At 45.8% G+C, this 12,976-nt stretch overlaps 1 protein-coding gene across 1 annotated transcript in view; it reads right to left on the bottom strand.

The window, feature by feature from the left end:
* The window catches only part of LOC127447860 (thrombospondin type-1 domain-containing protein 7B-like), a 331,798-nt gene that overhangs the window by 37,728 nt on the left and 281,094 nt on the right, over positions 1–12,976 (bottom strand). The window contains exon 17 of the mRNA XM_051710006.1: positions 7,837–7,842. Coding sequence (XP_051565966.1) covers positions 7,837–7,842 — 6 coding nt within the window. The remainder of the gene's footprint in view (positions 1–7,836; positions 7,843–12,976) is intronic.

The following is a 12,976-nucleotide window of genomic DNA, read 5'->3' as shown; positions in this document are numbered from 1 at the left end:
CTCTTTAAGTGTCACAGCCTGACTCGAACTTCAAACAGATTGGGCCATTACTGTCTTCTGGCCCCCAGAAGACAGACAAAACAATCGGGGTGCATCAAAACTCAGGGAGATAAACGTTTCTTCTGTGATGGCTTCACTTCTAATGCACTTTAGATGATGCTCTGATACTGAAACGCTGACACTAGACAAAAGCAGGTGGTCTGGATAAAAAGATATGATTTCAGGAAGTACCTCTGGGCCGAAGAGCCCAAAAAATATGCAGTGACGCACTAATGTAACAACATAGCACACTCTTGTTCAAATTCCAAAAAACAATGTCTTTGGACATCCTAGGAGTCTTTTACGTAAATTGTGAATGACAGCTGCCATGTACAAGATCTTAGGAAACATCAATGGGATGATGCAGTGAATACTTTTTTTTTAAGTACGTCCGCTGTGTGTGGGCCTGCTGTGCTGCGCGGTTTAGCAGAAGACAGCAAACACAAACACACAAAGTGAGGTTGAAAAGTATTAGCCTGATTCAAAATCTAAATTAAACCTAGAAATTAACAAAGTTTTCAGGATTATGAAAATTGTGTGAAAAAATAAATAAGAAATATTTGTAGGTTACTTATCAAATAAGCAAATCTGTGATATTCACCACGTTAAGGTTTTCTTGCTTCCATTGAAGTTGCAAAAAGCACACAAGGAACATTCACAAATCATGCTGGATAACATGGATCATCAGGTTTTAACAAAATTTTTCACTCAAACTTTTCTGCTTTTCAACAGTGGACTAAAACTTTTAAAACATGCCAAAAAATGTTAAACTAAAAAATAAAAAAAATAAATAAAATAAAAAATGACATTAAAAAAAGGATTCTATTATTATTTAAAATACACATTTTGTAAATAAAAATATTTTATGTTTAAAATAATAAATATATTAATACATTAGGTTACACCAGCAAAACACTTTTTAAGGGTTAGAACAAATAGAAATAGTTCTTTAAGGTAACAATTGTAATTGCAATTCCACATACATACTGTACATACATGATACATACAGTACATATATGGATTGGAGGGTGTTGGCACAGTGATTAACAAGTAAATAAAAAAAATGGCACTGCATATCAAAAGGGCTGTTGACCCCGTATGTTTTCAGTTGATGGGAAAAAGCGTGTAAACAGAACAAATTAACAGAAAATAGTGCATTAAAAAAAGGCATTGATTAATCCAAAGGTGACGAAGGCAAGGAAAAACTCTTAGACAACACTCTAATATGTTTGGGTAGAATGAGGAAGAAACCTTGGGAGGAACCAGACTCAGCAGGGGGAGCCCATCCTCCCCAGACAGGCACCAATTTTAATGTCCATATGCCAAATTTAGCTACATAATACAGTATGTGTGATGATGTTAATATGTTCATTAAATGAATAATTGAATAATTTAAGCTTACAACGTAAGCTTTTGTGTTCCACGGAAGTCATAAAGGTTTGTAACAACATGAGGGTTAGTAACTAATGACAGAATTTTAATCATTATTTTAGACGCTACATAATGAAGATGTATTGGGATCATTTTAGTGTGGTGGATTATTCACAACTGGCATTTGAGTTCTTTTTCACCCTTCGCCTCATAAATTCTTTGGAATTGTGTTGGTACTTAAGCCTAAATGAGTGTTGAATGAAGAACAGATGCAAAATTTTACTAGTACAATGCAATTCAAGGATTTATAGGCACCGCATGCTCATTTTCAAATTTTCAGTAATGATTAATTTAATAATTTTTTTGTTATATAGAGACTCAAACCTCTATATTAGCAATCGATTCATCTCAGATTCAAACACTAACCAGCTATTCATTCTAATACAGAGAGCTTTCATTTAACATTCAGAGTTAGATTCCAAAGCACTGCTGACCTTTTTTTTTTTCCACTGAGGGGATTCCATGGCTATCAGATGACAAGTAAGCATTTATTATTTATATTATCACACAGTTCTTGTTTCGTTATTCTAATTAGTTGATAAAGCGATGGCTAACCTTTGTAAGACAGCTAAATGCTCTGGGCCATCTGGACTGCGGGATGACTTTCGCAAAGCTGGAGTGACTCCAAGAGCAAATTGAGCTCCACACCACCAGGGACCATCCAAACAATATGCAGATTCAGACTGATCGTGTGATGCAGAAGGACATCTCCACCAACTCATCGGAAGCTATTTTGAAACTGTAGCTTGGCAAGCTACTAGCTAATTTAAAGCAGTTCAACTACAGTTGAGTTACTACTTTGAGAGGTAGTAAGCTAGTTAATTACCAGCAAAAAGTTGCTACATTAAAGCTATTTAAGGGGGCACTAAATATATCCTATCCTTTGATATACTGTAATTAATAATTTAATTAATTTAATGTTTTTCTAGAAAAAAAATAAATAAATAAATAAATAAAAGGTTTTTGAATGAATTAGCTCAACTGACTGACAGTTGACAGCATTAAACTTAAACAGATACATTTACATGAAATAAAACAAAATCTCGGATCCACACTAATTTATATAGCTGAACTGAAAACTGCGACGAACAGCAGAATTTAACAAAGTACTTCAATGTAAAACGAAGCAACCTAAAACGTCATGCAGAGACTTCAGCATAGGGACTCGAATATTTATTTTTTATTGGTTCATTTACATGAACCAATTCGACAGAATGAATTAGACCTTAAAACGTTACATATGAGAGAGAGAGAGGACTGTTTAGGAGAGTGTGTTTGATAATTAACTTGGCAGTGAAACTGTGTGTGCAATACAGATTGACATTTAAAAGCGCTATACTTGTTGAAAAAAGTATCTTGTTACCGGGAAAGCTTCATTAAGCTACATTATAAAAAACTAAATAAAAAAAAATGCTACTGACACTGATAAATGTAGTTAAAGGAATTGTTCACCAAAAAAATTACAAGTAAAAATAAATAAATAAATATTAATAATAATAATTACATTCTCTAATAATTTACTCATTCCATCCCAAACTCATATATGAAATATACTGTATGACATTTTTCTGATGACAGAATTAAATTTTTTGGGTGAACTTTTCCTTTAAAGGGATAGTTCACCCAAAAATGAAATTATTTCATCATTTACTCACCCTCATGCCAACCCAGATGTGTATGACTTTCTTTCTTCTGTAGAACACAATTTAAGATTTTTAGAAGAATATTCCAGCTCTGTTGTTTCATACAATGCAAGTGAATGGGTGCCAAAATCCAGCACATAAAGACATAATAAAAGTAATCCATACGACTCCAGTAGTTAAATCCATATCTTCAGAAGTGATATGACAGGTGTGGGTGAAAAACAGATCAATATTTAAGTAATTTTTTTGCTAGAAATTATTCCCCCTGCACAGCAGGGGGCGGTATGCATGAATAATGTGAATCACCAAAAACACGAGAAGAAGAATGTGAAAGTGATCTGTTTCTTACCCACGCCTATCATATTGCTTCTGAAGACATTGATTTAACCACTAGAGTTGTATGGATTACTTTTATGCTGACTTATGGGAGTTTTTAAGCTTCAAAATGTTGTCACCCATTCACTTGCATTGTATGGGCCAAAAGAGCTGAGAAATTCTTCTAAAAGTCTTTATTTGAGTTCAGCAGATGAAAGAAATTCATACACATCTGGGATGGCATAAGGGTGAATAAATGAGGAGAGAATTTTCATTTTTGGGCGAACTATTCCTTTAAGTTATTAGCATCACTACTTTTTTGTTAGTTACTCCCCAATACTAGAGTTATTACAGCTTTTTTCTGAAGCAAGTTTTCAACCGACAGCACAGCCTGGCATTTCTAAAAACAATTACCAGCTAGAATTAGGTCATCAGAATGAGACTGCTGAAGACTGGTCTACAGAGACAAATCTACTGTCAAGACAGTTTTCTGGTATCTTTATGCATGCACAGTTGTCAAATATTTTCTCAAACTTCTCAACACAGTGGAATTCACATTCCCACCTGGGATGTCAAGTTTTGGCATGGTGTTGTGGTTGTGGCTCAGAGATATTGAAAGGCTGCCATTTCAAAACCAAAAAGGAGTGAGCCATGGGGAACGTCACCCCTGGCTGTTCCAGAAGGATTGTCCCTGTAAAAAGTTCATGGCATTGACAATTGTGGACCTCAGCCTTGCTTGTTAATGGCCACCTTGTTGCTGACCCAGTATAGACCATTTCAAGGATGTAAACAATAACAAAGGAATTAGAACGCTACTGACCCTGAAGCATTTCCGGTATCTTTACTGGATCCTTTTAATAAGGCTCTGAGTTAACATATTTTCAAAAAGAACATCAAATGTTTACCTGATGTGACTTATCCAGAAGTGTTGTTGATACTGAGTATCTACGCAGGAGAGGCGATTAAATTGTATCGTAGTTTAGATGCTGTACAACATTCACATTGCATTCCTTCAAAGGCAAAGGGAAGTTTACTCGGAATTGGTGTCCGACAACAGAACACGAAGACAATTGTGTTTCAGGCCGTACATGCAACAGCATGCGCAGCAAGGGGATTTATGCATTTTCATAAGTTTCAGTGTGGACGAGCTACTTTTGGAAAACTCTTGAAAACAGTAGTGTGGACAGAGAGCGTTTCGAAAACGAAAATGTTGTTTTCAAAGGTATCCGGATTAATGGAGACATAGCCTGAGACCTAAGCAGTTCGATAATGCAGATATTGTTTACTTGTGTGAAAAATTGCTTGTTATGTTCCTCATTTGTAAATTAAATAAATGTGTCTGCTAAATTACTAAATGTAAATGATTTGCACAGCTTCATTCATTATTTTAGGAGTGATCTATAGTCACTTTTAAAGCTCTACCTATGAAACTTACAATTAGTTGGCATATATTTTGTTCACCTACCAGAGATAAGATGTGTATTACAATTGTTAGTACTGCGTGTATCCAGCCTTCTCGCTTCATTGCAGCAGTTCATGCATCCATTTGTGGTTGCTTTTCCAGAACTATAAACACTTTAATTTATTTTATTTCCAGGCATCCAGCCACCAAACAACATGGTCCACATTTTTAAAATGACATTTTATGACAATCGTATAAACGTTAGTAATGTTAACACAATTGTCATAAAACGTCATTATTAAATTGTTTTAATGTTACTTATGTTAATAGTGTTAAAGTCACTATTATTCAAGCAGCTCCCATTGTTGTTTTGAATGGGTTCAAAAACTAGCAGGAAATGTTCAAGGGACAAAGACGTCACTTCCTTACACTGACGAATATTCCTTGAAATGGTCTATTGAGAGTGCCTGGCTTTGAACTGAGGTGGTGCCATTGGGTCATGTTAGATAGGTTTGAACTACCCAAAGAAGGTGTTCCTAATACATACAGTAAGTGGGGATCTGCAGACTCTGCAGCATTCAACTGTGGTGAAATTTGTCAGATGACTGATCATCTAGTAAATTAGAGTCCATTTAGATTCTTTGATGGCAAAGTTCAGGTGCTTGATGAAGCAACAACTGATGCAGTGCAGTATCTGACTGATCTGGATATTAACCTTTGACAGACTTCAGTGTAATGCTGGTTGTATTCTTTTGTGTGTAGTAAATGGCACCAAAGTGTTTCTGTAGCTCAACTGGTGGAGCATGGCACTGGTAATGCCAAAGTCCTGGATTCAAATCCAAGGTAATGCATGGACTGATAAATGTATATCCCGAATGGACTGCAAATGCAAAGAAAACATCCTGGTTACTTACGTAACCTCTGTTCCCTGATGGAGGGAATGAGACGTTGTGTCAATGTAGTGACACTGGGGGTCATTCTTGGGAGCCCGAAACACCTCTGGTCTTTGATAAATGGCCAATGAAAATTGGCGAGTGGTATTTGCATGCCACTCCCCCGGACATACGGGTATAAAAGGAGCTGGTATGCATCCACTCATTCAGGTTTTATGCTGAGGAGCCGAGACAAGGTCCGGCCATTTCAGCGGGTAGTTCAGCGTTGTGGCAGGAGGGACACAACGTCTCGTTCCCTCCATCAGGAAACGGAGGTTACGCAAGTAACCAGGATGTTCCCTATCTGTCACTCACTCGACGTTGTGTCGATGTAGTGACACTAGGGGTCCCTATACAAAATGCCGCAACTGCCTGAACTGTGTTACGTGAACTGGCGGTGTGTGATGGGCAGACAACTGTGTGCCTCATAGCCAGCGCACCAGGCCGACACGTAACCTCCCCCAACATAGTTATGAGTGTCGAACGGCCCTTTGGGGAAAGTCGACTACCCAAAAGATAGAGACAGGCTAACCCAGTCTTGGCCTCTTTTCCCCTTCTTTTTTCCACTCCCTAAAAAACAAGGGGGATTATCCGACTGGGCCGTCAGGTCTAGTCAGGGGGTGTCCCTCCCAAGGGGAGGACACTGTGGAGACCACACCTCGAATTAGCGGAAGATATACATCGCATGGGGTTACCTTACAGGGAACCGCCACATGCGGAGCACCTACCCCAGAACAGGGCTCTTAGTTAGCACATGTACTGGGCCGGCAGTGAGTCTCTCCAAAAACTCGACTGCCACAGGGCTCGGAGGAAGTCAACCAGGGAACATAGTTTGTGAACACTACTGGGAATTAATGGCACATGTCTTCAGCTCAGAGGAGGTCTTATCCGCTTGTATTGCGTGCCACTACCTGGGACAAAACCTGTTCCACCCGGAGGTTGTAGAACCTTGCAAAGGTGTTTGGTGTTGCCCAGCCTGCTGCTCTGCATATGTCTGTTAGAAAGGCACCCCTGGCCAGGGCCCAGGAGGCCGCTACACCCCTGGTTGAATGGGCTCATAGCCCTACCGGGGGTGGCACGTCCTGGGCGTGATATGCCATAGCTATGGCGTCAATGAGCCAGTTGGTGAACCTCTGCTTGGAGACAGCGCTTCCTTTCCACTGTGCACCAAAGCAGACAAAGAGCTGCTCAGAGATCCTAAAGCTCTGCATGCGATCCAAATAGATGCATAAAGCGTGCACCGGACACAGCAACGACAGGGCTGGGTCTGCCTCCTCCTGGGGCAGCGTTCGCAGGTGCACCACCTGGTCCCTAAAAGGGGTCGTGGAAACCTTGGGCACATAGCCCGGACCAAACTCCAGGCACGTTTCGCTGACAGAGAACGCTTGCAGGTCTCCTACCCTCTTGATGAAAGTGAGCGCAGTCAGGAGGGCAGGCTTCTTGGAGACTGCCTTAAGCTCAGCTGACTGCAAAGGCTCAAAAGGGGCTCTCTGTAGACTCTGAAGAACTACAGAGAGGTCCCATGAGGAAACGAGGCGCGGTCTGGAGGGGTTCAGCCTCCTGGCACCTCTCAGGAACCTGATGATCAGGTCGTGCTTCCCTAAGGACTTACCGTCCACTGTGTCGTGGTGTGCTGCTATAGCAGCAACGTACACCTTCAAGGTGGAAGGGGACAGCTGCCCTTCCAACCTCTCCTGCAGGAAGGAAAGCACCGATCCGACTGCGCATCTCTGGGGGTCTTCCCGTTGAGAAGAACACCACTTAGTGAATAGACGCCACTTAAAAGCATACAGGCACCTCGTAGAGGGGGCCCTAGCCTGAGTGATCGTGTCTACCACCGCATGAGGTCCGAGAACCACGTCTGGGTGGGCCAGTAGGGTACTACCAGGACGACCTGCTCCTTGTCCTCCCTGACCTTGCACAGAGTCTGTGCAAATAGGTTCACTGGGGGAAACACATATTTGCGTAGGCCAGGAGGCCAGCTGTGTGCCAGCTCGTCTATGCCGAGGGGTGCCTCAGTCAGGGTGTACCAGAGCGGGCAGTGGGAGGATTCTTGGGAGACGAACAGGTCTACCTGTGCCTGTCCGAATCGACTCCAAATCAGCTGGACCACCTGAGGGTGGAGTCTCCACTCTCCCCTGAGGGTAACCTGCCGTGACAGCATGTCCGCTGTAGTGTTGAGGTTGCCCGGGATGTGAGTGGATCGCAACGACTTGGTGCTACTGACTCCAGAGGAGGAGACGGCAGGCGAGTTGTGACATACAATGAGAGCGCAGACCGCCTTGGCGGTTGACATATGCTACCACTGCCATGTTGTCTGTCCAAACTAACACGTGCTTGCCCTGGATCAACGGCCAGAACCTCTGCAGGGCGAGCAGAATTGCCAACAACTCGAGGCAGTTGATGTGCCAACGCAACCACGGGCCCGTCCATAAGCCGGCAGCTGTCATGACCATGACACGCCTGGAGACCTGCTCTAGGGGAACACCTGCCCGTAGAAACGAGAGGTCGGTCCAAGGGCTGAAGAGACGGTGACAAACCGGCGTGATGACCACGCGAAGTGTCCCGTGGTGCCATGCCCATCTCGGGACTCGAGTCTGAAGCCAGTGCTGAAGTGGTCTCATATGCATCAACCCAAGCGGGGTGGCCACCGCTGAGGATGCCATATGCCCCAGGAGCCTCTGAAAGAGTTTCAGTGGAAGCACTGTTTTCTGTTTGAACGCCTTCAAACAGGACAGCACCGACTGTGCGCACTCGTTCATGAGGCGCGCTGTCAAAGAGACCAACTCCAAACCGAGAAAAGAGATGCTCTGAACCGGGAGGAGCTTGCTCTTTTCCCAGTTGACCCGAAGCCCTAATCGGCTGAGGTGCGAGAGCACCAAGTCCCTGTGTGCACACAACATGTCCCAAGAGTGAGTTAGGATTAGCCAATCGTCGAGATAGTTGAGAATGCGAATGCCCACTTCCCTTAATGGGGCAAGAGCTGCCTCTGCGACCTTCGTGAAGATGCAAGGGGACAAGGACAGGCAAAAAGGGAGGACCTTGTACTGATACACATGACCCTCAAATGCAATCCACAGGAAGGGTCTGTGTCGAGGTAGAATCGAGACGTGAAAGTATGCGTCCTTCAGGTCTACCGCCGTGAACCAATCTTGATGCTGGACGCTCACCAGAATGCATTTTTGCGTCAGCATCTTGATCGGAAGTCTGTGTAAAGCCGGTTCAGTACTCGCAGGTCCAAGATTGGCCGCAACCCACCACTTTTTTTTGGTACGATGAAGTAGGGGCTGTAAAACCACTTCTTCATCTTGGCCAGAGGGACAGGTTCTATCACACCCTTCTGTAGGAGGGTAGCGATCTCCGCGCACAAGGTAGCAGCATTTTCGTCCTTCACCAAGTTGAAGTGGATACCACTGAATCTCGAACTGAATCGTGTAGCCGAGTCGGACAGTCTGGACCAGCCATCGCAATGGATTGGAAAGCGCAAGCCACGCATCCAAGTTCCGCACAAGGGGGATCAATGGGACAACGTCATCGGACGTACCGGCAGGTGGGGCCTCGCGGGGGGCAGAGCTCGAGGTGCCACACCATGTCATGGCCGTGCTGAGTCTAGGGACATCAAAGCACTTACCTGGCTCCTTGTGACCACCCCGGAACAGCCTGGGACGGGGAGGAAGAGGCCTGTCCTCGCAACCCATGGAGACTGTCACATCGGGGGTGGATATGTGCTACAGCTGGGCACGCAGGGGCGGGGAGACCGCCGCTGGAGTGCCAATCCTGCAAGGGAAAAAAGGTGGACGGTGGTCGTGATGACGACCGTGCACACTGGGTATGTGACCCAGGGAAGGTGGAAACCGCTCTTTTGCTGAACTGTTGGGTACCGCAGCCACTTGGGCATGCGGCAAAATCAAACATAATGGCAACAAAAGATTCTCCACCCGGCCCTCCACCGGGGGATGGAGTGGTCTTACTACCAGCTCCAATGCAGTGGGTTTCGTCAACCCTGGGTCACCCATCTCAGGGGTGCTTTGACGACCTTCGTGGGTTCTTGGCGGCCGGCCGTGAGACGGGTGGCATCTGCTTCCTGCAGTGGGCTCCACGCCGGGGCCGGGCTGAAGGGGCAGGCTGTGGCGGAGCCGGCGCAGTCACCACAGGGGGATGCCCTTGGCAACGAGCAGATGGGGTGTGGGATCTTGAGCTGTGCCGGAGCAGGATATGCTGGATAGCCTCCGTCTGCTGCTTCACCGTCAAGAACTGCTGGGCAAAGTCCTCGATGGTGTCGCCGAATAGGCCAGCCTGGGAGATGGGGGCAGCAAGGAACCGTGTCTTGTCGGCCTCACCCATCTCAACCAGGTTGAGCCAAAGGTGGCGCTCCTGGATCACTCCGTCCGCCCAAGAGTCCGCACCGTGACCTTCGTCGCTCGGAGAGGGAGATCGGTCGCAGAGCGCAGTTCCTGCATTAGATCTGGGGCGGAACTACCCTCGTACAGTTCATTTAGTGCCTTGGCTTGGTGGACCAGCAGGAGAGCGTGCAGGGCAGAGGCGGCTTGTCCAGCAGTGCTGTAGGCTTTGGCCGTCAGGGACGACGTGAACCTACAGGGCTTGGATGGGAGCTTTGGGCATCCGCGCCAGGTGGCGGCGCTCTGCGGGCACAGGTGCACTGCAAGCGCCTTATCCACCGGGGGAATCACCGTTTAGCCCCTGGAATTGAGAAATCGGGACCGGGCAGTAAAAGGTGCCTCCCACGATTTTGTCAGCTCCTCGTGCACTTCCAGGAAGAAAGGCACTGGAGCAGGGCGTGGCTGCTTTGAGCGGTGCCGCAAGCCCAGGAACCAATCATTGAGCCGTGAGGGTTCAGGGGAGAGCAGAGGGTTCCACTCTAGCCCGACGCTCGCGGCCGCCCGGGAAAGCATGTCCATCATCTCTGCATCAGCCCGTGACTGGGCAATCGACCCCGAAGGGGGGAGCCCAGCTGAGGCTTCTGCATCTGACTGGACAAGCCTGCTCTCCGATGCTGCGCTCGAGAGCTCATCAGCTTCGCGTGCTCCGAACAAGTGGTCGAGCTTGCTGTGAGACGAGCCGGCGGACTCATCCGGAAGCCCGATCAGGGCAGACGAGCATGCTGGGGAATGGGAGGTCCGCGGGGGGATACCCGGCGGAGGCGATCCCATTGGGGTCCCCAAATCGCCCCCAGTGCTAGCCGCGCTGGCCTCAAACCCATAGGTAGAAGGACCGAGGCGGGGAGCCGCTGGGGTGCGCGACCACAATGTTGCCATGGTCATGTTATCGCAGTGAGAACATGAACCATCCATGAACGCTGCCTCCATGTGGGTCGCGTGAAAGACAGCGATCGTGACCGTCTGAAGTTGAGAGGTAACGACCGCAACCAGGAATAACACACAATCGGAAAGACATTTTTAAAAAGACGCATCTTTAAAAAGACGTTCCGTGTGTGCCGCTCTTTTAGAGAAATATACTCTTTCAGGAAAATATACTCTCTTTTTTCTGCCGAAGTGCCCAGGGGTGTTCTCTGTAGTGCACCAGTGCAGAGGAGGGAGAAGCCGCTGAAATGTGCCGTCAGATCCAGCAGAGGTGAATGAACAGTCGTGAGAATTCAGCTCAGTGAGCGTGACCGTTCGGCTCCAAAGAGAAAATCTGAATGAGTGGTTGCATAACAGCTCCTTTTATACCCGTATGTCCAGGGGAGTGGCATGCAAATACCACTCGCCAATTTTCATTGGCCTTTTATCAAAGACCAGAGGAGTTTCGGGCTCCCAAGAGTGACCCCTAGTGTCACTACATCGACATAAATTCGAGTGAGTGACAGATAGGGAACAACAACAACATGGAAACAACTTTCACCTGCCATGGTTTTAGCCATAAATAAAGATTCTGTGATGCTAATCTAATGCTAGACACTATGAGCAAGGAGACTTCCACCCCTTTCTGCCTGTTCTCTGATTATAAATGTGTGTAAACGAAATTCAAGTTCACAAGATAAATAACAGCTCCTCTGGCATCAAACACATCTGAGAGTGTGTGTGAGAGAGAAGTGGAGTAATGCTGTGGGCCTCTCATTAATGAAGTGAAGCTTTTGCCCAAATCAAAACATCAATCTCCAAGGACCTCTCCGCTACACAAACCTCCAAGTTAAACATTTGACAACGAGTACAAAGCATAACATCTCTTTTGCCTAGTCATTTGGTGCAAATATATTTCCCCATAATTGGAAATGCCAGATATACACGCAAAGCATAAATGAAAAACCTGTTGATATGTGCAAGATAGGCAGCAGTTATTCTTAGTGCAAAAGGACAGACAAAGACATATAAATATGTACAAATATATTTTAACCAACCAAGAGGAACATATATACATAGGGGGGTAGTTAAGCAAAAAATATATAAAGGTAGCTGATGATTCCCAGTGTGTGTGTGTGTCTGTGAGTGTATGGGGGATGGTGGGAGGTGGGGGGCTTCAGGCAGTGAAGTTCAGTAACCTGATCGTCTGGGGAAGAAGCTTTTTCTCAGTCTTGTGGTCCGTGCTCAGATGCTCTACTGAGCCTTCCTCCAGATGGTAATGGACAGAATAGTCCAGTGGAGGGATGAGAGCTGTCCTTCACAGTGTGTGTTGCTCTCCTTAAGCACCGTACTGTGTGAATGTCCATCACGGAGAGAATACTGGACCCGGTGATGTACTGAGCAGTCTTCACCACACTCTGTAGGGCCTTCCTGCCAGCAGCAGAGCAGCTTCCAAACCACACAGTGATGTTACTGGTCAGAATGCTCTCCACCACACACCTGTAGAAGTTCGTCAGGATGGTGTTGAACATACCGGCCTTCTTCAGTCTTCTAAGGAAGTCTTCTAAGAAGCCATTGTTGGGCTTTCTTCACTAAGGAGGTGGTGTTCTGGCTCCAGGTCAAGTCCTCAGTGATGTGGACCCAAAGGAATTTAAAGTTTTGGACCATTTCCACCTCCGTGCCATTGACATTCAGAGGGGAGTGGACCACAGGAGATGTTCTGAAGTCAACAATCATCTCCTTTGTCTTACTGTCATTAAGGGATAGATTGTTGTCTCTGCACCACAGCTCAAGTTCTCTCACCTCCTCTCTGTACACTGACTCGTTGTTATTAGTGATGAGCCCCACCACTGTTGTGTCATCAGCAAACTTGATAATATGATTGTTCTGGTGCCTGGCGACACAGTCATGGGT

This window comes from Myxocyprinus asiaticus, chromosome 11, assembly GCF_019703515.2.
Source record: "Myxocyprinus asiaticus isolate MX2 ecotype Aquarium Trade chromosome 11, UBuf_Myxa_2, whole genome shotgun sequence".
Taxonomy (NCBI): Eukaryota; Metazoa; Chordata; class Actinopteri; order Cypriniformes; family Catostomidae; genus Myxocyprinus; species Myxocyprinus asiaticus.
Note: the sequence above shows the minus strand (reverse complement) of the source record. Positions and strands in the feature narration are given on the sequence as shown.